Source organism: Lutra lutra, chromosome 6, assembly GCF_902655055.1.
Source record: "Lutra lutra chromosome 6, mLutLut1.2, whole genome shotgun sequence".
Lineage (NCBI taxonomy): Eukaryota > Metazoa > Chordata > Mammalia > Carnivora > Mustelidae > Lutra > Lutra lutra.
Window position 1 is genome coordinate 116,228,208 of NC_062283.1, and position 22,193 is coordinate 116,250,400.

The following is a 22,193-nucleotide window of genomic DNA, read 5'->3' on the forward strand; positions in this document are numbered from 1 at the left end:
CTCTATGCGGGAGGTACTATCTTATTAGCCCCATTTTATACTTAAGAAAATTAAGGTTTAGAGAAATTTCCCAAGTTTATTTTACACTGCTGGTATGTTGTAGAGCCAGAATTTGAAAACTCTGTGACTCTACATCTGAGCTATTAACTCTGTAGTGTATTTTACTTTTCTGTTTATGTTTGATTATAAACAAATATATTATGAAGACCCACTTGTTTTCATAAAATGTGGTGGTACAAATTACATATTACTTTACTGCAAAAAAAAAAACAACAACAACATGGTTTTCAAAAAATCTAATCAACACAGGTTTTAATATTGTCGATGCTTTCAAATTGAATAAATGTTTTTATTTAATTGAATGTGTTATATGTCTCTTAATTATATGTTAATAAAATAATGACAAGGCTGTTAACATATTAATATAAAATATTAAGAAGCAACTATTACAAAAATTCCTTATGAAAAATTAGAAATCTGAAATTATTGGAATTCCCTTTTACATTAAAATTATCAAAAAAGGAATTCCTAAATTTTTGTTTTAATTCAAAAAATCAAAATTAAGCAATATAAATAAAGCAAGTAGAGCCCATCTCTATGGTCTAAGTACATGTAAACTGCATAACATCCTTGGATTTTTTTACAATTAAGGAGACCATATATTTTATCATCTAAATCGGAACACTTTGGAAAGCAAAGAGAGACAGTGTTGAAAGAACAATTATCCCAGATAAATGAGGCATATGGTCACCTTACTTAGAATAAAGTTTCACCATTTCTTCAGTAATTAGAATCCATTGGTTGAAGTCCAGGACAAATTTTAGGATGCAGTGCAGTGCAGTGGGGAAAAAAGACTTGATTTCGTAAACAGCATACTGAATTCCTACACAGTTTTCTTACATATTAATATCCCTGAGCTTCAGTTTCTTCATATGTTTAAGAGAGAAAAAATACTTCAATCTCTTAGTGTAATGGTAAGGACTACTCACTAAAATTAACACAATTGTCTAGTGTAAACTGCAAATTTCCTGTTAAAATACTAAGCTCCATACTTTGACAAATACTATTCTACTTTTTAAATGAAACCAAATTATACAGAAATTCCAAAAATTTCAAAAATATACTTCAGAATATAATTTTATTAGTCTTCTGAGTATATATATATATATATATATATATAAAGAAAATAATCTGCTGGTTTGCATAGAAGCTGTGACAACTCATGGCTAATTTTTTTTTAAATGACCTTTTGACAATAAAAACTTAATAACCAACTGGAATTACATACTTTTAAATGACTGAAGAGTTATCTTCATTAATGCATTATCATAAAGAATTAGAAATTTCCATATATTAGTAAACTAATTTAGTTCTCAAAATTGAGTTGCTGTTATTTTGGTTTTTTTTTGTTTTTTGTTTTTTTTTTCAGAATCATGGAGAAAAAAAAAGCTCTTACATGAATTAATCAAAACTGTGATCAGTTTTTGCAGTTGTTCATATTTCAAATTATACTCCAACAGATATCACCGTAGACTTCCACTCCATAAAGTGCCCTGATAAACTTGCCTTTAAGTGGCTAACCGCCTTTATTTGGCTAGGGACTCACTAGCCTTCTCTCCCAAACACTTCAGTTTTCCTCAATATGGGACTGGAATTTGTTTTCAAAATCTTAACAGGATCATTGGAAGGAAACAGGAGAAATACTATAAAGGCAGGCCTGGATTGATTCCAGAAGCAAGTACTCTCCCAGCAATGCATTGGAATTATGCCAAGGAGAGAAGCGTTTTTGTAAATGAACATAGTGCCATAGTTAAGTATAAGGTCTTTAATTCCTTTGTCAACATCACCAAGGTTAAAAATTAAGAAAGTTATGTGATAAACATTTACTTGACTTAAAACAGTGTGCCCACACTCCTTCAACTGAACATCAGGAGGCATCTTGACTAATCACTGTTTTTTTAATGAACACTTTCTGATACTTAATTCCACCAATTTCAATGAGGGATTCATGTAGACGACAGTGAAGTCATTTTACTTTATTTTTAACCACCAAAGTGTGGTTTATAGGTGACAATAATTTTGGTACTCAAATGTGGTTCTAATTCTTGAAATGGAAATAAGTAAATGTGGATAATTTTAATAGTATCACATTTAATGAGATTATTTTGCTGATTTGGAAGAAATTGGGAGTGTTTTCTTCACAATAAATGTCTTTATTGCAGTTAAAGACTGTTTTTCTTACTAAGTTCTACTCTTGTAAGTATAAAAGACAAACGGTTCCTGTTTGTTTTTAACAAATAAATTAAGAGATCGTTTAGGCTAAATTACACAAAATGATACTAAAAATACAATAATTTTCTTAAAAATCTTTAGGCCTTCAAAGAGCAGGAACTTTAATGTATTTCCTAGACTTTCCTTAGACAGATTTAATTGGGCACTTTTGTAAATCCTCCTGCTTTATTTACTATGTTTCCCATTTTTATTTGTGCAAAAGCTTAAATTCCACTTTCACATCAACCAAAATTCTACTCAAATTGGCTGTTTTGACAGCCAAAGTGTAATAGTACATTTTTAAATTTTCCTACTACAGTTATTTTCAAGTAATTGTTGTTAACTTCCAATCAATAAGAACATAGCCTTTCACTGAATTGATTAGTTCAGTAAGACTATTTCTACACTTCCCCAGTGATATAGCATTCTGCCTACTAGTACTGATAATAAATTTTCATCAGTGTTTTATTTCCACATGTATGGAACCTGCAGGATGATCCACCCAGTAAGAAATTCTACCAGTGTAAGAGATAGAGAAGAAGGACAGGGGGTAAGACAGGTTTGACTCCTTCAGGGGAGTGTCAAAAAAGCTGCGAAACTGGTCTATAAAACCCAACCCTTTAGCATCTGTTTTGCCCAGAGTTGAATTCACGACATTAGCTGTCGCATGGCTGACAACTGAGTGCTGGGTCCTTGGTATTTTATATGCTAATGCCCATCCACATGAAGTATTTAACTCTTTAATAGGGATAGAAAAATATATTTGCTCAGTTACTCCATCTAAATAGTTTATCCAATAGAAATATAGAACAAGCTATATAATTTTTAAATTTCCAGTAACCACATTAAAAGAGAAACAATTAAAATTAATTTTAACATTATACTTTATTTAACTCAATATAACTAAAGTATGATTCTCTCAATATGTAAGCAGCATAAAAAAGCTATTAATGATATGTTACATTATTTTTGTGTGTGTGAATCCGTTGAAATCCAGTATACAAAATATACTTATAGCATATCTCAATTTAGAATAGCCAATTTTTATATCCTAAGAACCACATGTGGCTCCTGGTTACCGTGTTCGACAACACAGATCTAAATATCTTTTAAGCTATTATTACTTTAAATATTCTACTAGAATGAGAATTTTATGGGGAAGTAATATTACTTATACACTAAATTACTAAGAGCAAGACATTTGAATTCAGCAATGAAACAGAATGATATTTGCTAAGTTTCTCCTTGCTTTGTGCAGAAACTAGGCCAATATTGTTGCCAAAAGCCCAGGCTCAGGAGTCAAAGTGCCCCGAATCTGATTCTAAGCTAAGACAGATATTACCTCCCTAAAGTAACTACAAGCAAGCAGTTTACCCTTGATAGCACCAATTTTTTTTTTTGTCTGTAAAAGAGACATGATAATTTCATTAAATGAACTAGTATATATAAAACATATGGAAGAGTATCTGCATATAGTAAGTTACTACCGTTAACTCCAGTCCCTTCTAAAGTAATTAGGATTTGCAGTTATTAAAATTACATTGCTGGCTTTGAAGTACAAAGAATATATAAAAGTTATTTTTCAGAATACATTATGTGTTATAAAGTAAATTAAAAATGTATAAATAATATAACTTTATTATAGAATTTTTGGGATATCCACAAACAGGAAAATATCTAACAGTTTTGAAGATCCATGCGACATAGCTTTAAACAGAAAAATAATGGTCAATTATGATGACTACAAAATACTATATAAGAGAAAATCCAGTTTTACAAAAAAGAGGAAAAGGTTCACTAATTTGTATGCTATTATCGTTTCAAAAAATAGATAACATCTAACTGATGTATTACAATAACTAAAGCTTTGCTTTGGCCCACTTCCACAAAAAACGTGTTCCACTACAATATGACCTATCAAAAAAGCAATTGTTTTATTATTTAGTCCAGAAAAGAAATATGGCTTTGGTAGAAGTCACCTCAGAGATTTATCAAGTAAAATTTGATTATTTTCATATCAAAGTTTCATTATTTAAAAAAAACAATTCTAAAGGTTTGGAAATATATTTTTATGTGTCCTGTCAGTTGAGTTTTTGTTAGCAGCCCCTTTAACCTCCTTTTTCCCACTACCTACAAGTCCAAACAATACAGATTTCACAATAGGAGGAATCCCCTGTCATTGATTCTTGGTTAATGTCACACCTCACTCTGCTCACTCTCCTCTCTTAAATCTCATAGACCAATGTGCAACTGTTGACTTCTAGGTCAAACAGAGGGCAAATTAAATCTTAGTAACAAATGTCATTGGCCAATATTTATTATATACCATTAGTGTAGATACCACTGTGGGGAATCATTGATAGCTCAACAGTGACTTCACTTAAGATCGGCTGAATCAGAAATGCTGGTGTAGCACAGACTCACTTGTTTAAATAACTATTACCACACAAAATCTCTGATACTGAAATAGAAAAGAAATACAAAGTGGAATTTTAAGAGCACATATTACTTACGTTCACAAGTGTCCCCTTTTTGCTGGTAGCCTGCTTTGCAGATACACTTTCCAATGGGCACTAACCATTCTCCTTCTGCACTGCAGTGCATCCTGGGGGAGTTTTCCGCCTCTTCCTCTGCACTGCTGACACATGTCCCTCGAACCTCGACTAAAGAGGAAAATTCTGAACCAGTCACTGTATCTGGAAAGATAGCTAAATTCTCAATAATGGACCAGCACTTCTTGTAGTATACTTTGACAGAAACCAAAGCTATGCAAGCCCCTACATCCTGAAAGGCAAGATAGAATCCCTTTTTGGACAAAGGTCCAATCTCTCTCACCTCAGTGTTAAGCTTCATCTTTCTTTCACCAAGGTCACCTTGGGTAAAACTTTCATCTGCAGCAATGGTGTCTATTTTTACATAGAGGTTTTCTCTTATATTCCTGCCAGTGTCGTAGTCTGTTTCATAATAGTACAAATTAAAGGTTTCCTTGCAAGTTCCCAGTACTCCAGGAAGACTGTTACAATCCCTCAGGGTAAATTTCAATTCTACAAAAATCCTTTGTGCATTGCCTTTCGAAATCCAGTTAGTCCGCAGCCAGTTGTTTTGGTTGGGCTCCATGACCTGGCACACCTGGTAGGTTCGGATCGGGGTGTAGTTCTCATCCAAACCACTGATCTCTTCCCACTGTAAAATGTTTTAAAAAGGCTATCAGTCGTTCAGCAAAAAAAAATAATAACATTTTTACTTTGAAAGTGCATGAGGCATCTTTAGCATAGTACAAATGATGATCTGTAAAAGAGCTGGGTAGATTCCTACCCTGGCAAAAACTCTGTAATCTAAGAATATAGGACTCTTAGTTCAGCTTCGTCCTGGTAACGCAACATCATTCAGGTTGCCTGCATCGTTTGTACATACAATAAATATTTCATTTTGTTTAATGTCTGTTTGCTAGTGTATTAGTGTTTCTTTTTACATGTTTGCTTATGTCTATAGTCTCCACTGAGACTGTAATTTTTATAGACTGAGCGCACAACACAATCACTTAAATTACCATTTAATGCATATGCATATGGATATATGGCAGAATTTCTGATAACTCGGTTGACATTTTAAGTGTTGATGTTAAACTTGGAGCACCTAAAAAACACAGGGAAGAAAATGCCAAGAGTGCTCTGAAATGTAAAAGCAGTCCACAACATGTTGATATTCACAATACAAAATCTTTTACAATCTTTCCAAAATAAGATATAAAGGAGTAACATTTTACAGAGCTATTTATTTCTTGCAGCGTTATATATATAATACTGTACATAAGCCACATAACTATAAATAAGTAGTTATAAAAGCATGATTCATCTTTATAAATAAATTGCTTTCAATAGACAATCAAATGTACATGGCAAATCAGCATGCTGGATCATATTTCAGTAATAAGCTTTTTTACTTGAAAAATATCACATGTTTAAAAATGTCTATTCATATGCTGATTCAATACATATTACAGCAAACACATTATTTTCATGAAAAGGGAAAATAATAAGTTTAGCAGAATTTGTAACATCTTAAGGACTATTAAGCCATGTATGATAATATCTACACTGCCCATTAGCAAATAATTTCAATTCACCTGAAATAATCCTAGAAGACTAATGTAACAGTTGATTAAGTCCTTTCTTACTATTATAACAAAATTTCCCACTTTATATTTAGGCTACCTTAATAGTGAAATCATCATCTATGTGTTTTTATTTCCCTGATATAAAGTGCCAAATATGAAAATATGTTAGTATTCAAATCCAAAATCTTACAGCATGTGATATTTAAACCACTGTTTCAAGAAAAGCAGAGAAGAAAGTAAACTAATAAGCATGTGGTAAAGAGTCCTATTTGTAAAACTTGATTAGAGAATTAATATGTTAAAATATTTTAAAACATTAATATCTACTTTTAAAACTGTTTTTAAGAAAATTGACAAATTAGCAAAATACTCTTATTCAGAAATTTTTTGTGTGACATTATATATTTGCTGTAATTTTATCAGACATACCAAAACTCCTCAATACAGCAAAGAACCCATTATCATGTGCAGGTTTTATTCAACACAACTTGAGTTTGTGACTAGTTAATGGTATGTATATTTCTCTTTGTTTCAGTTAGCTGTTTATCATCTGTCTGAATGGCATTTAACCAAATATACCCAAATTCATCCATTTGGATGGGGATATTTTGGTCTCTTAATTAGATCGAAATTGTTAAAAGAAGTAAAACTATTAATGATATCTACACCAAGAAATCAAAAGCTCTAAAGATAAATGTGCTCTTTTTAACAATTCCCCAACCTGAAGAAACCAAGGCTAATTATTATAAAGGCATATCTCAGTATTTCTTTTTTCTAACTTTAAGAACAATCATATTTGTTTTATGCATGAAAAATCAATTTCACTACTTATGAAACCCAGTTAATTTTAATTTTATTTAAAAATTTATCCCTGAGGGGGAAATTTCAAGACAACGATTGTATAGATCACAAATAGTGAGACTACATAAATGCATTTAACACAACTCTTGTTTTATTTCACTTTCTCAAGAGATCGTAATCATTTCTACAAATGACACCATTAGGAAAGAAGTCTTAATTCAGATACTGAGCTATACTATACTTATACTATACTTATAAAAATATTTTCTAAAGATATCTTAATAACACTTTATTTCCTGCAAGATATTTAATCACATGTAAGCCAATCCATTTCATATATTAAAAAAATATTGTCTGGCTCCTGATTATAAGGATGAGATCTCTAATGTCCCTAAAAGTGAATAAATTTACAATCACTTAAAAAAAAATATTGTCAATCATCATTTCCTAACATTATCTGTTGATTCCTAAAGATTCTTAGGGTTAACTGTTATGATATCTGGACTGATAAAATGCCCACTTGAGTCAAGGATAACATAGACAAGCATAATTTATCCTTTTGTGTATTACATTGATGAAATACTGCAATCACTACAATCCTGTATCAGTTTACTTCTCCTTAAAGATAAAAACTATCCTCCATCTCTATTTGTTTTAATTGATAGATGGTAGAAAATGGGCTACATCTGTCATTGGTAAGAAAGGGTTTCTTTTTAATTGTGAATGACTTCCTAAAATGTATAATTCTACTCATGGAAACTATTTCATTTACAAGAAAAGTAGGACATTCCTACCTTAAACTCAGTGCACTTTTTATAATCTGTAAAATACTTGTCATTTTTTCATAATTTAATCTGACCTATACAGATAACTACAATATGATCTTAAGGAATCGTTCAAATATTAATTGAATAAAAAATCTGACTATTTAAAGGAGATTTGCATTGTTCACATTCTGCATTATTAAACTGACTTTCAGTTCATGACATATTGATTTTATGCTGTTCTTAAACTCAGAAGTCCTTTTCAGATTTTCATTCTTCTCTTTGCTAAATTTGTTACACTTTTTATAATCTCACTTAGGCTTCTTACTGTAAGGAAGATTAACTTAAATAACAATGAGATATATATTCTCCTTTCTCGGAGCCCCTTTCTTCATAAGGGATGAAGTATGTGCCCTCTCTCACAATTAAAATAAGACCTAAAGACAAAATGTTGAACTAAATTAACTAAATCAAAGTAAATAATATACCTTTCAGACATGTGAAATGTAATAGTTAGACTATTTTTAGGGTCTACTTATATTCATCGGTTTTTATTGGACAGCTTTTACTCATATATTTATTCTAGCAGATTTTTAGTATAATATATTCATGCTCTGCCATGGTTTCTGATTAATAACAGCAGATAGCACATGATCAAAATTTGGAGAATCCAAATAATATTTTATAGCAAATTCCATGCTAAAATATGGACCATATTATATTTTTAACTACCTTTTAAAGTGTATTTTGAATGATGCTAAAACTCTTTTTAAAAGAAGAAACACATCACATACTGTTTTACATTCAACCTACCTAGTGATTATACTAAGAAGTATAAAGCAACTAAAGAGGTTTAAGTGAGTTTGTGAAGGAAATGTTCCCTGTAATTAGTTAGCATTTATAGCCTGGAACCTGAGGTATGATTCCTCTCACAATAAGAACTCAAAAGATTATGGTTATAGAGTTTTTTTTTTTTTTTAATCCAATTCTCCAAGTACTAAAGTATACCTTCTCTTACTCAAAGAACTCAATGTCTCATTATAACACAACAAAATTTTGAATGAGACATTTGGAATTAAAATAGTTTAAATATGAAGAATGTGAATAATTCCAGGGGTTTGGGGAAGATCGTGCTTCTTACTTTAAAAAATAAAAGGTGATATTTTATGAGGAGAAGTACTTACCCCATTGGGTGGAGAGGAAATCCATTCCAACTCTGTTTGTTGTGCTTTAGAATCCAGCAGTAGTACTGAAAAACAAAGTTTCATTTTCAAATCTTACATGAAAAATGTAACCACATTTGTAAAAGTTATTAATATGGATCAAATTTCTATGTAATTATCATGATCTAAGATATGATCTAAGATATATAAAGTTATTTATGTATATGAATGATGAAATGAGTACCTACCTGAAACAAGCTATTCCCCTTTCTTAAGGAGAAAAGATGTTAAAATACCATATTATATTTGGTATTATTTAATTGAAACATTAAAATAAGTTTAAAAACTTAAAAATATCATGAAAGGGTAAAAATTGTATGTGGTATCTTAATTCTATGGTAGTTTATATTTTAAAGAATTTTATAAGCCATTGAGTACTCCAAATTTTGTCAGATATAATAGCATGAACATAATAAAATATAATTCCATATTTATCTTCCTCTAGTCATAATTTGTAATATTGTGCCAAAAGTATCTCCTAGTGTCTTTTGAGAATCAGAGTTTATTTTTTAAAAAACTTTTTCATAGAGTGTCTTTTCTTAAGCCAAAATGAATACAGTAGAAAACTATATCAAGCAATGTTATCATGAGAAAAATAAATTGCCCATTATTTCCAAGATATATTTCTGGGTTAGTCAAACATCTGTTTTCAATATTTCTATTTTTTTTAAATTTCTAAATATTTCAAAGCATTAGCTAATTCTCAAAATAATATATTTAAACTCTGACTTGACTTTGTTCCTGACTTGACTTTAAAAACAGTTGTATTCCACTTTGATATTATCAAAAAGCATAAACAATTCATTTACATGTATATAAATGTACCAAATGCTCTTGATAGTATTAATACAAGACAATGTATTCAAATGTTATACATTAATATATATCATACCTCCAATTCAATATATTGTATTGCTTTTTAAGACAATTGCTCTCCTAAAGCATTTACCCGGCTCAAACTGATTCAGTTACGACTTTTTATTCTTTAAAAATATGTCTGACTACAGCATTTTAACAAATGCATCAGTTTGTCCAGAAATAATAGTGAATATATTTCCAAGCTTGTAAATATGCATAACATCAACCTCAGCAAAATGTTGAAATTTGGACTTAAATAAAATATATGCTTATATGAACTTTTAAATAATCACTAGAGAAAAAAAGGTGTATTTAAAAGGTAATGGAAATTTGTTATGCTAAGAAAACAAAGGAACACATTATGTGTTCAACTCCTTCGCTCTAGTCAAGGTTATTCCCTGCAACTGAAAACACATAGATAAAGAGACACTTTTTTGCAGAAATGTTTTACACTTAAGACTCTTGGGAAGACCATGAAAGCACAAACCTCGGTCACAAACACTTGACTCTCTTGCAGATAAGGGGGGGCGGAATGCACACTTTCAAAATACCAAGTTGTATTTCGCACTGGGAACATCACTAAATCGTTGGACTAGTGAATTTATATGAAGTAATGTTTAAAGTTTGTTTTGGTTTTGTCCTCAACAATAGAGAGTAAGCACAAAGAAACAACATGGGTTCCAGGTTCCTTTTGAGATGATTTATTATTACTATCATTTTTGTCTTCTGCACTGACAAGAGACAAGTGGATTTTAAACCCAGGTGACCTGCGAGTCATTTTGAAGAGTGAAACAAGCAATATGATGATTGTTTACTGCCTTGTTACCCGTCAGCACTGCCTACGGTGGGAACCAGGGATCGCGGAGGGGTGGTGATAGCAAACAAGTTAAGAGAGAAACAAACTAACATAAAAAAACAGAAACCAGCTCCTGGGCGTTTAATCAGAAGCCGCTCTAAAGTGATCACTGTGTCTCCTTGTCCGCTCTCCGGATAAACCCCCAAGTGCGCGCTTTTGCCTTCCCGCTCAGAGCGCGGAGCGCCATCCTCCCTTCACGCCCACCGAGGCGTAGCCCGAGGCCAACTAGGACCTGGGGCGCACAGGCCGGGGTGCCGGGACTCCGCGCCCCGCCGCGCGGGGGTAAGGGCCAGGGGCAAGATGCCGGGCGCTCCCGGGCCAAGCCAGCCAAAGGCCGCAGGAGCAGCGGCGGCGGCGGGGGCCGGGGCGGGGCCCTCGGCGGGGCGGGGCGGGGCAGGGGCTGCCAGACTGGTGCGCCCGCCGCGCGGAGCATCCATTACGCACTCCGCCAGACCTGGACACTCCAGGGAGCTAGTGGCGCCCTAGCTCCAGAAGGAGCCGGGAGGAGGAGAGAGGCTTTCGGGAAGCGTCTCCTTTGAGGGAAAGGCGGTGGCGGCATTTAGGAAGAGGAAAAACAACAGCTGTACTTCGCCTCCAAGCGTCAGACTCTGACTTATACAGGCGCTCTCCGTAGCGGGAACTGACCTCCCGAGAGAACACCTATGAGGAAAGTAGAGGAAGAAGGTCCCCCATTTTCCTCCATCCACTCCCGGCCACCCCGGGAGGCCTGGCACCTGCGAAAGGTGGTACCCAGCGCTCGCTCCTGGGTGCCGGGGTGCCCCTCGGGGCTTGCTAGCTCCTAGAACGGAGCTCTTGATCGCCGCTGCGCGCTGGGAGCGTCGCCTCTGAGAAGCGGAGCTCATTCGCCCTCCCGCCCACCTTTTAAACGTCTCACTTCTGCATTTATAGAATTCAGCCTCCTAGAATCAGAATCCTCTTCACGTATCTTGCACCCAGAAGAGAAAAGCAAGCGAGCGAGACATTCTGGCTGCAGGAACCTCTCCCCCTAGTGATGCAGTTATTTATAGCTCAAACTCCTGCCGGGTCTGCGTGAGCTTGCGCGCCCGGCTTAGCCGCAGCAGTGCAAACTTTTCCTCGGGTCCCGCTTTTCCGGAGCAATCAGTACAAGGTTCCAGGATTGAATGTTCCTAATCGGTAGTGTCATGCGCGTAGAAACGTGCATTTTGGTGTGTATGGGTGTGTGTTTTTGGCCGACGTTGGTTCATATGCTAACGCGTAACCGACAGCTCGGAGTCATGGTTTTCTCTGAAAATTTCTCTGAATGGGTTCAGCGTCAACACGGGTTGCAGATGTGGAAACTGGGGTCAGAAGGTCAGGCTGGCTCAAGAAGTAGGACAGGGCGTTGGGTTGGGGGGTGTGGTTTGAGTGAAAGACGAGGGGTGCACGAAGAGAATGGAAAAAAAAACACTAAATCACTTAAGTTTTTAGGGCGACATGAAGCGAGAATCAGTATCGAACACAACCCCTCCCCCCCGCCCCACATCACCATCATGACCTAAATCTGATAACAGATTCCTCCGTTCTCCATACTTCAGGAACAATTAATTATTGGTATTCTGCTTTTAAGTATCGGGAAATCAACGTTAGATTTACAGTCTGGAAGACAACGGGGGGGAGAGAGATTGTGACATTGCTCAAGAAGCAAGACATTTCCATTGAGAGGATTTATTTTTCCCCAGCTCCAACTACAGGCACCGAAAGGTATTTTACCTTGTCAGTGGTTCAAAGGAGAAAAAATAATAATAATGATAACCATATACAGGCGTATCTGGCCGCCCAAATGAAACCTCTTCTCTTCATCCAGAGGTAGCTTTCAGGATCCAGGTCCTTCGCAAGGTCTGACCACTCGGACTCAACTGCCGGGCAGATGTTTGGGGACTTGTAGTCGCCGAGGCGGCGTCTCGTTACCACTTCCACAGCCCCAGCCCGTCCCCTGCCTCCCCGGCCGGCCAAGCCAGCTGTACTCCCGCTGTCCGCGCGGCCCGCAGGACCCACGCGCGGCGCGCGCTGAATGGAGACGTCCCCGCCGCGGGGCGCGCACCGCTTCCTCGCTTCACCTCCGCAGCGTTATTGTTCCGCGCCGGCGGCCGAGCGCCAACCGCAGGCCCGCGCCTCCTCCTCCTCCGACGCAGTGAGCACTTCATTAGTAACCCGAGCGTTTGGAGCTCACACATGTCACGGCCCCTCTGGGAAGGCTCGGGACACCAGCCGCTCGACGACGGGCTGGCCAGGACACTAGAAGCTGCACTCCCCAGTCTCCGACTAACTCCGGCCGCAGCTTACCCCTCACCAGAGGCGAACACCGAGAGGAGGAAGAGAGGGCTAGAGGAAGAGATCTGACCCGCCTGCTAGCCTAGGGAAAGAGCTCGCTGGTCATCACACCGCCCCCCCCCCCCCCCCCCCCCCCCCGCCCACCGCCCCACTCCGCCCCGCCGCTCTCCGTTGCTGCTCACGCCCTCTGGACTGGCCGCGCCAGAAATCCCGCTCCCGTCGGGCGGACGGCCCCGGGCACCAGGCTGAAGGCTGTTCGGAGTAGCCCAGCTTGCCGCCAGCCTGCCGGGAGCAGCGGGAGCGGTGAGGGGGCGGGGAGCCGACGGGGGAGGGTCGCCCCGCGCCGGAGGCGCGGCCGGCAGCCCCGCGGACGAGCCGGCTTGTGCAGGTAGACCGCTAAATAAATAACTCAGAACAAACTTTGCGTTCCCATCACCTTACCTTCCTTTGCAGCCTGCGCCTCCCCGGTGTGTGCAAAGCGGAGCAGCCAGATGTAGCATAAAATAATCCATGAAGGGTGCCGAGTTTGAAAAACCATGGTGCATGAGCAGGTTTTATTTTAGGTTTCAGTGGAGTCGTAGCTTTTTAAATGCTGTTTGCTCCGAAGTGGGTTCTTTTTTATTGCGCTTTTCGTATCGATTCCCCTGCTCGGCCTCCGGCCGGCTGCTCCACGTTTAGCTTTTTTTATTTTTTCCCCCCTCCTGTTCGTTCGCACCGTGTTTGCTGCCTGCAAGTCTCCGACTGCAGACCGGCCGCTTGCTCCACACTCCAATAATATCAATTAGGGTGGAGGGGGCGGGGCTCCGAGCAGAGAGCCTCCGCCACTCGAGCTGACTGGCAGGCACAGCCGGCCTGCCAGGCGGCGATTCCCAGGGCCGAGGGGCGGGTCCCGGTGAAAAGGCCGCCCCGGCCGCGGGGGCGGGTTTCGGGGCGCGGGCCAATCGGCGGCGAGCGGAGTCAGGTTGCGGGTCCAGGATTCCCTCCAGGTTCCGAGCTCCCAGCTTTCGCTAGATGCTCGGAAAGGGAGGACGCGGACGGTAGCCGAGGTGCGTGCTGCTGTGGACACTCGGCTTTTAGCAACCGCAGCTTTCGTGGAGCAGAATCAATCCGAGAATAACGCTCCCAACTTAGAGTATTGTGTATATATAGCGGTACTCCTCGTGGTCTTTTAGAAACCAGAGGCAATGCAGGCCATCTCTCAGGTACCGAACATGGAGCCAGGAAAGTGAAATAAGCTATCTTTAAGTAAAGTGCCTTTTACTTTTTTGTTACTCAAAACCTCCGCGGGTCTGGTAACTTTGTTCTTTTCATTTCTTGAAAGATTTCTACTTTTTTTTTTCTGTTACTCAACAGAAGTCAGCTCTAGGCACCACCCAGCGCAGTCTCCGGAAGAATAAAAGTATCCAAATGTATTATGTTCAAACAATGTTTCCAAGAGTTTGCAACAAGCTCTGGCAAAAGAAACAGAGGAAAAGGGAGTGGAGAAAGGAAGTCTTTTGTTTTAGGTGCCCTCCTCACCCCCGCCCTATCATCTCACAATAGTTTGTTGGGTGAAGTAGGACACGAAGAGAGAACGTTCAGAAGGTTCCGTATCACTTTTCTTATATGTTTTGATATTTTTTTGAGGTTTTCCTTGGATTGCCCCAATTTGAACGTTTCCCATTTCGCTGCATAAATTACACTTAATTTTAAAGAATGTTACCGCGCCTTAAATTCATAAAGCAAGACCTTTTTCGCAAACCGATACATTCCAATAATTACTCAATTGTATAATTATTATTATTCAGGCTTTCAAAGGAAACGAAGAATAAAAAGTATAACCACCATCTCCAGTTGAATTCATCCAACTAAAATAGCAAGAACGACTGCGTAGAGAAATCCGTTTACCGTTAGGCAGTTTTGGACACTTTGCAATTCAAGAGGAGGGTAATGTAATAAGAGGAAGAACTTTAAAACCTTAATTGCGAAATCACCAATTTCAAAGGTTAGGGCAGAGTAACTTAATCACGTTTAAGATGAGCTCCGTGTTCTTCTTGTCCTATATTTCTCCCTTTAAAAAAAAAAAAAATCTGTCATTCATGATTTGTCTTTATTTATAATAGGCACAAAGTTTGATCTCACCTAAAACTCCAAACTTTTCCCTATCATTTCTGTATAGAAATATAAATTGAGTTGCTTCTGGTATTTGTAGCAAAGACTTCTCAGAGATGACAGATTCCGAGATATTTAAGTTTTATTTTATAATACATTGTCTCTTGTAGTTTTAACTTGCTTAATGCAATTACAAAGAAGAAAGAAATGGGATCTTTCTCTAACCTCTCTTTGCTTCTGTAGTTTATTTTTTTTTAAATGTTACTTGTTTCTAGACATTATGCCTATTAAATATTTTAGAAATTATATCTAAAAGCATTTTAAGTGCCCTTTACAGCATGCATAGAAAATGTAAACGCTTAATAGATTAACCTTGAAAAGAAAAAAAAAAATGTAGAGAGCACTTGTTCAGAGAAAAGCAAGTGGTATTTACACAAACAGAGGTTTTAGAGTAAAAATTGTAAGGTAAAACATAATTAAAAACATAAATCTCCACACATATACTATAAAACTATTAATCTCAGAACCACAAACTCACAAATATTAAACCACTTCTAATAGTTAAAATAATTCTACAGGATTTCAGCACTTTCTCCAGGGTCTCATCCCCACTACTTACAATGATACCAAGGTAGCCTTTAAAGTTTAAAATATTCCTTTCATCTATTGAATGACTAATACTCAGTGATGTGAATACGAATAACTTTCCATTAAACCAGGAAACCAAATAAGTAACATCCTTCACTCTGATGAGTGTAGGTGGTATAGGGAGTCCCCTTATTGTGTCCCTTCTGTCTGTCAGACATAGGGGCATGTGCAGCCTTGCTTTTATTTTTAGAGACAAGAGGTTTCACATTAAATGCACATGTGCCAGGCTGCTGACAGTTTTCCCAGCAGAACTGCATAGTGATACTCATTTTTAGATTTACCAACCTTCTTTCTTTTGTATCTAGGTATATTGGTAAAGAAGTCATAATATTTAAATCAAAGTGAATGACTTAGTCAACAAAAGAACGTTCATTGTGCGGTATTATACGGCACGTATTTTAGTATATAAATTGTTAATAGAAGGTATTTGGCTAACAGAAAAACACATAAACCTATTTACATAAAGCCCTTGAAATAAAAAATAATCAGTTCACAAAACTTTCATATTTTAAAATAACACTTAATAATGAATTTCATTCTATCACCTTAAAAATAGTTTATTTTATCTTCATGTCTATGATTTTTATATCTATGATTTTTGAATCAAATATATGATTATCTGTATAACAAATTCTAGAAAAGTAAATGTGCGTGTGTGTGTGTGTGTATAAAAGTAGTTAGAAAAGAAATTATTTTCCAGAGCTATATCAAATGGTGTATACAACCACACGTGTGAGCCAAAGCAGAAATTCTGAAAACCATTTTTAAAATTTTTATGTATTCATTGTGCAGTGAATTTGATAGAGTAGCCTACATATATTTAGCTAATTTTAAATAAATGGAAATAATAGAGATAAAATTTAACATTTCCAACTAGGCTCATATCCCCTCTTTTGAAACATCTTTTATAAATGTATAGTAGAAAGATGAAAAACATCTATAATCGGATGAAAAGAAGATATACCCAACTTTCCTGCACCATGTTATTTTTATTTAATTATTAATAATCACACATAACTTTACATATATGAAAATAACTGTACATTCAAGACACATTCCAAGTGAGGGTACAGCTGTCATCTCCTTTTAACATCCTTCAATAATAATATTCACCTCACTGTTTATCTTTGGGAGATATTCTATAATTTTAAGGAAGAAATAGTAACTGAGGAGTAAATTATAATGACTTCAGGGAATAAGTTCCTTGAATTTTCAAGTTCCATTATGCGTGTGTGTGTGTGTGTGCGCGTGCATGCGCACGTGCGTATAGTAAACAGGCCTTCAGAGGATAAAGTACAATCTGAGACTGCAGTATGTTACAAATCCAAGGCTGCCAAACTAGTTAACAACAATGAAATCAAAGGGCTCTTTCTAAACCTACTACTTTTGCACTTACTGTCTAAATGCATTCACAGCTGGTAAAAGTGAAAATGCAAGTTCATCACAGAAAAAGGGGTAATTTAAACTGAATTAGAAAAGGTACCGTGCAGAAGAAACTGATTATAAACAGAAAAGAAACATTATGTCTCAGTTAATAGATATTCCAGAAAATTGGGTTCTCTGTGATTTCAGTCAAAATGTAAACAATCTTTCCACTGTGCAAGAAATCATTTACATATTTACATTAGCATGGTTTATGTGGTGTATATAAAATATTTATTTGCAGTCCAGTATAAAAAATGTACATAAACTAGGCTCATAAAATACATAGTCATAATTTCACCTATTCTTCTAAGCCTCAGATTTAGTTGACAGTATAAAGGAAGTCAGAGGTCAAGAATCAAATTATAAGTCAAGATTATATTTTGTGACTTTATGAAAGTTTACCTATATTTGTAAGCAGATAAATTGATACTGTTATGAAAACAACAAATATAATTCTCTAACTGCAATTACTGAGTTAATTCAAGACCTCTTAACAGATAAAAAAAAATTATATCAAAATTGTAAGAGTCCAGTTGAATGTTGCTAAAGTGTCACTTGGAAATTTTCTAATCATTTATAATATTCAAAAGTGTTGAGTCAAATAACTTTTACTATGTGACTAATATTGAAAGAACTGCTAAATATAGCAGAGAAAATGGCACATTATCCTCATAATCACATAACCCTTGTACAATACTCTCAAGAAGAATTTATTATTTTTAAATTTGATTTTGCCTGCAGAGGTTCTTCCTGTCCATTAGTTATATTTCATTTTGCCATAAGTCACCAGCACTGATAGGAAGAACTAGCTTAAATTATGCAAAGTACTTCTGCATGCTTTCATTGTTTCTTATCTTGCAGTGTTTTAGCTCTTAAAACCCTTGGATTTTAGGTGTCAAGGAGAGCTGTAATGATTCAGTGACCACCAGGGGGCACCAGGATCTCTGGGTGTTGGGCCAATCAAGTCTACACTGAATAAAGATGAGGTAATTATGAAATTAAATATATAATTATATGTATTTTTATATAACTATATAGAAGTATATAATTAATATATATTTGCCCCATTGATGCTTTTAAGTTTCTTACTCTCTTTGTACCTGTGCCAGCCTACTAAAGGCCTTCGTAAAAATTTGTGAGATGGTCTGACCTATTTCAGTCTATAGAGACCAAGTTAACTGAAGGGGTTCCAAAAGTACCTTAGAAAGTGAATTATATTGCAGAAAGGCTCTGTCCAGTTTTTTAAATATCTGAGGAACTCTGAGTCTCTAGATCGACCTCAGATACTCTTTTTTATATTCCACCCACTTAACTCCCCAGAGTTCTTTATCTAGGAAATAGGACCAGGCCGGGATTGAGTATTCTCTCAAACTTGATGGTACTGAGTTTTAAGGATCCCATGAAGTTCTTAGAACTCTCTAGCTTGAGGAGAATTTTAGAGACTACTTCTTACCATAGCCTTCTGCCATGGTTAATACTAAAAATGAAATTCTATCAGAATTTGCCTGGCTACTCTCAAGGAGGTCTAAGAAAAGGTAGGAATTTTTATGTATCAAAGTAATTTAGAAATAGGAGTTTTTATGTTAAGAGAGAAAAAATACATGAATAGTATCCCCAACCTCTTAAATCATGCAACTGTGGGACTCTCCACACTAAGGTTGAAATTCTGTAGTCTGCCAAATGTGATGCCTTATACTAACCCCTTGACTTGAAATTCAGTTTTGTTCTGTGGAGAAAGTGGACAAATTTGTATGAGACAATGATCCTCCTAGGAGGAGAAGTATCATAAGTCCCTAACCCAATCCCAATTGTTGAATTTCAACAATATTAGAAGCTCTTAAATATTGGGATGGTTCTAACTAAAAACGAAATGATCGGGAGTACCTCAAACGAGCATTCATTGTGAGGGAAAGAGAATTCTAGGCTTAATATTTGCTAGGTGAAGACATATTCCTGAAGTTCAGAAGCCCTCTGAACCCAGCAACCCAGATACAGGGTTTGTTCTAATTATGTAAGTATGAACTAAAAGAACTATACCACTTGTAGCTCAAATGTGGGATAACAAGCTGAGAAGGGATCTATAGAGTAAGGTATCACTAGCTATTCTCTGTAAAGTCAGATTTCAAAAGTTATATAGTATAGCAGTGATGAAAATAAAAAACAAAATGTACCGAACATACTATTCATTTAGAAAAAATCTGATCCCTTTGAACTGAGTGCACCTCTAGGAGTTCTTAGACAGTTCTAGAGATGAGAAAGTCTCAAGAAAGAGGTGCTAGATTTCCTCTTCAATTGGATAAGCCAACTTAAAAGAGATACATGACTATATTTCTTCCTAATGATGTGGATTGAACTGATTACAGATTCATAATCTAAGTAGCATAATATCTCAGAAAAAGAATACTAACAAAAAAATCTCAGTTTAAAAAAAAATGGGATTTGGGGGGCACCTGGCTGGCTCTGTTGGTGGAACATGGAACTCCTGATCTTGGCGTTGTGCATTCAATCTCCACATTGGGCCTCCAGCTTACTTAAATAAGGATTTTCAAGTATTTATTAAATATTTAGGAAAGCACAAAGGAGCACATGCAGGTGAATAAGGCTTAGTCCTGTACTAAAGAGACCAAGTATCATCGGCAGGATTCCTTTGTGACTCATATTTCCTTTTAGAATCAAGAAAATATGTTTAGAGAAATATGTAACTTGCCAGTTTTTCTCAGTGTTGATTTCAGCCATGTCAACAGTGATGATGTCTTCATAATCACATTGTTGACCATAAACTGTAAGATGATTCAACGTACAGTACAATATTATCATCTGACTTATCCAAGGTTGTTTCATTCTCCCCTCTGCACTCAGATTAGATAGAAAATTTTCATGAAAATTTACACTCCATCTCAGATTCTGTGGGGTTATGATTATCATTATTTGGTTTTATAGATGCATTGCTTTAGCTAAAGCTATAGAGTTAACCTGGCACATTCTCCAGTTGATTTTAGATTGATGAAATGACCGAGGTCAATCTCAGTTTAATTAAGTATTTTAATATCTGATAGTCACTCTCTTGTCAGTCTTTTAACAGTCAGGCTCTGGTGGCAAAGTCTGTAAAACTAAGGATGTGAAAAATATGGCAGAAGGTTGCCTCATTTAAGGTTAGATTAGAACCATAAAAGACAAAACCTCCTTTATCTACCTCACAAGTACAAACACAGAATAAATTATCCTGCATTCCAATAAACAGGGCAGAACCCCTTATGAGAGTACTTTCAGATCTTAACTTGGATTTAATGTTTCTATACTACCACATCTCTGTTTATTTTAACAATTTATATTTACATATATTTTTGAATTAAACTTTTGAAGAAATAATTACCTTCTAAATTTAAATAAAGATATACTACATTAACAGGCATGTCCCCAGGTACTTTTAGGAAACTGTCCAGTAGATCATCACCTTTTAGATAAAAAGTAGTTGTATCCATTTTACAAAATAACAGCTGTGACTCAGTTGGTTATACTTGTTCCCAAGGTTATACAACAAGATGGTAAAGATACTGAATGAAAAAGAAAAAAAAATGCAGTTACGAACTTAGGATTGATGTTAGAGTTCTATGTATTCAAATATCTCAAAATATAATGAATATTTTTAAATTCACCCATTTAAAAACTTTTTTAAATTTTATTTTATTTGTTATTATGGGGGGGCGTGGATGGAGAAGAGAGAGAATCTTAAGCAGGCTCCACGCTCAGCACAGAGCCCTACACAGGGCTGGATCTCACAGCCCTGAGATCATGACCTAAGCAGAAATCAAGATGCTTAACTGACTGAACCACCCAGGTGCCCCACTCATTTAAATGTCTTTAAAAAAGTTTAAGGCTTGGGGCGCCTGGGTGGCTCAGTGGGTTAAGCCGCTGCCTTCGGCTCAGGTCATGATCTCAGGGTCCTGGGATCGAGCCCCGCATCGGGCTCTCTGCTCCTCAGGGAGCCTGCTTCCCTCTCTCTCTCTGCCTGCCTCTCTGTCTACTTGTGATCTCTCTCTGTCAAATAAATAAATAAAATCTTAAAAAAAAAAAAAAAAAAAAAAAAAGTTTAAGGCTTAAAAAAATAAGAACTATTTTTGACCAGATGAGAGAATAAATTTTATATAAATTTTACTGTTAGAGATATGTATATAAAGATCTTCAAAGTTATATATGAAATCTGACTACGATGGTATATATTTTTGTACAATTGTGAAAATATGTAATTTTGATTTTCTCATATTTTATAGTTTAGCATGAAATATATTCTCTAGCAGTATCTGTTATTCACATTAAAATGCTTCCAAAGTTTATTTTTATAAGGCATATACCCCATTGTTAAAAGTAAATGTTTTTCCTATCACATTTACTTATTTAAAGATAACTGATTAGAATAATGAACACAGATCCAGAAATACTTACCTTTTAAGACATACATATGATGTGTCATTTCTAAGATCTACTTGGCTCATAGACTTTGTATATTTCTCTATACCTAGTAGAAGCCAGTAGGCTTTCACCTTAGTCTCCATTCAAATTAAGTCTAGCCTTCAGAAGGCAGAATTCAAGGAGAATGAATTATATACTCAGAGAACCAGTGTTTCATTCTTGAATCAAGGCCTATATCTGGTTTTCTAAATCTGGTATTCAAATCCCTGACTTGGCCCATTAAGTGTGAGTCTCTTAAGTAAAGCTCCCACTATCTACCCTTCTAATGGGATTCCTGTTCTGGAACCTAGCCGTATGCCTTAGGCCTTTTTCCTTACTTATCATAATGTGAACTATCTGCTATTTGCCTCTCTACTGACCACTCTTGAGTGCGTTTT

General features: G+C 36.4%; 1 protein-coding gene across 5 annotated transcripts in view; it reads right to left on the reverse strand.

Moving 5' to 3' along the window:
• The window catches only part of EPHA7 (EPH receptor A7), a 172,208-nt gene extending 158,274 nt beyond the window's left edge, over window positions 1-13,934 (reverse strand). For all 5 annotated transcript variants that reach the window (XM_047734716.1, XM_047734715.1, XM_047734714.1 and 2 more), the window contains exons 1-3: window positions 13,624-13,934; window positions 9,138-9,202; window positions 4,785-5,454 (exon numbers count right to left, since the gene is read on the reverse strand). In XM_047734716.1, coding sequence (XP_047590672.1) covers window positions 4,785-5,454; window positions 9,138-9,202; window positions 13,624-13,720 — 832 coding nt within the window. In that variant the 5' untranslated portion in view covers window positions 13,721-13,934. The remainder of the gene's footprint in view (window positions 1-4,784; window positions 5,455-9,137; window positions 9,203-13,623) is intronic.
• Between the last annotated feature and the right edge of the window lie 8,259 nt (window positions 13,935-22,193).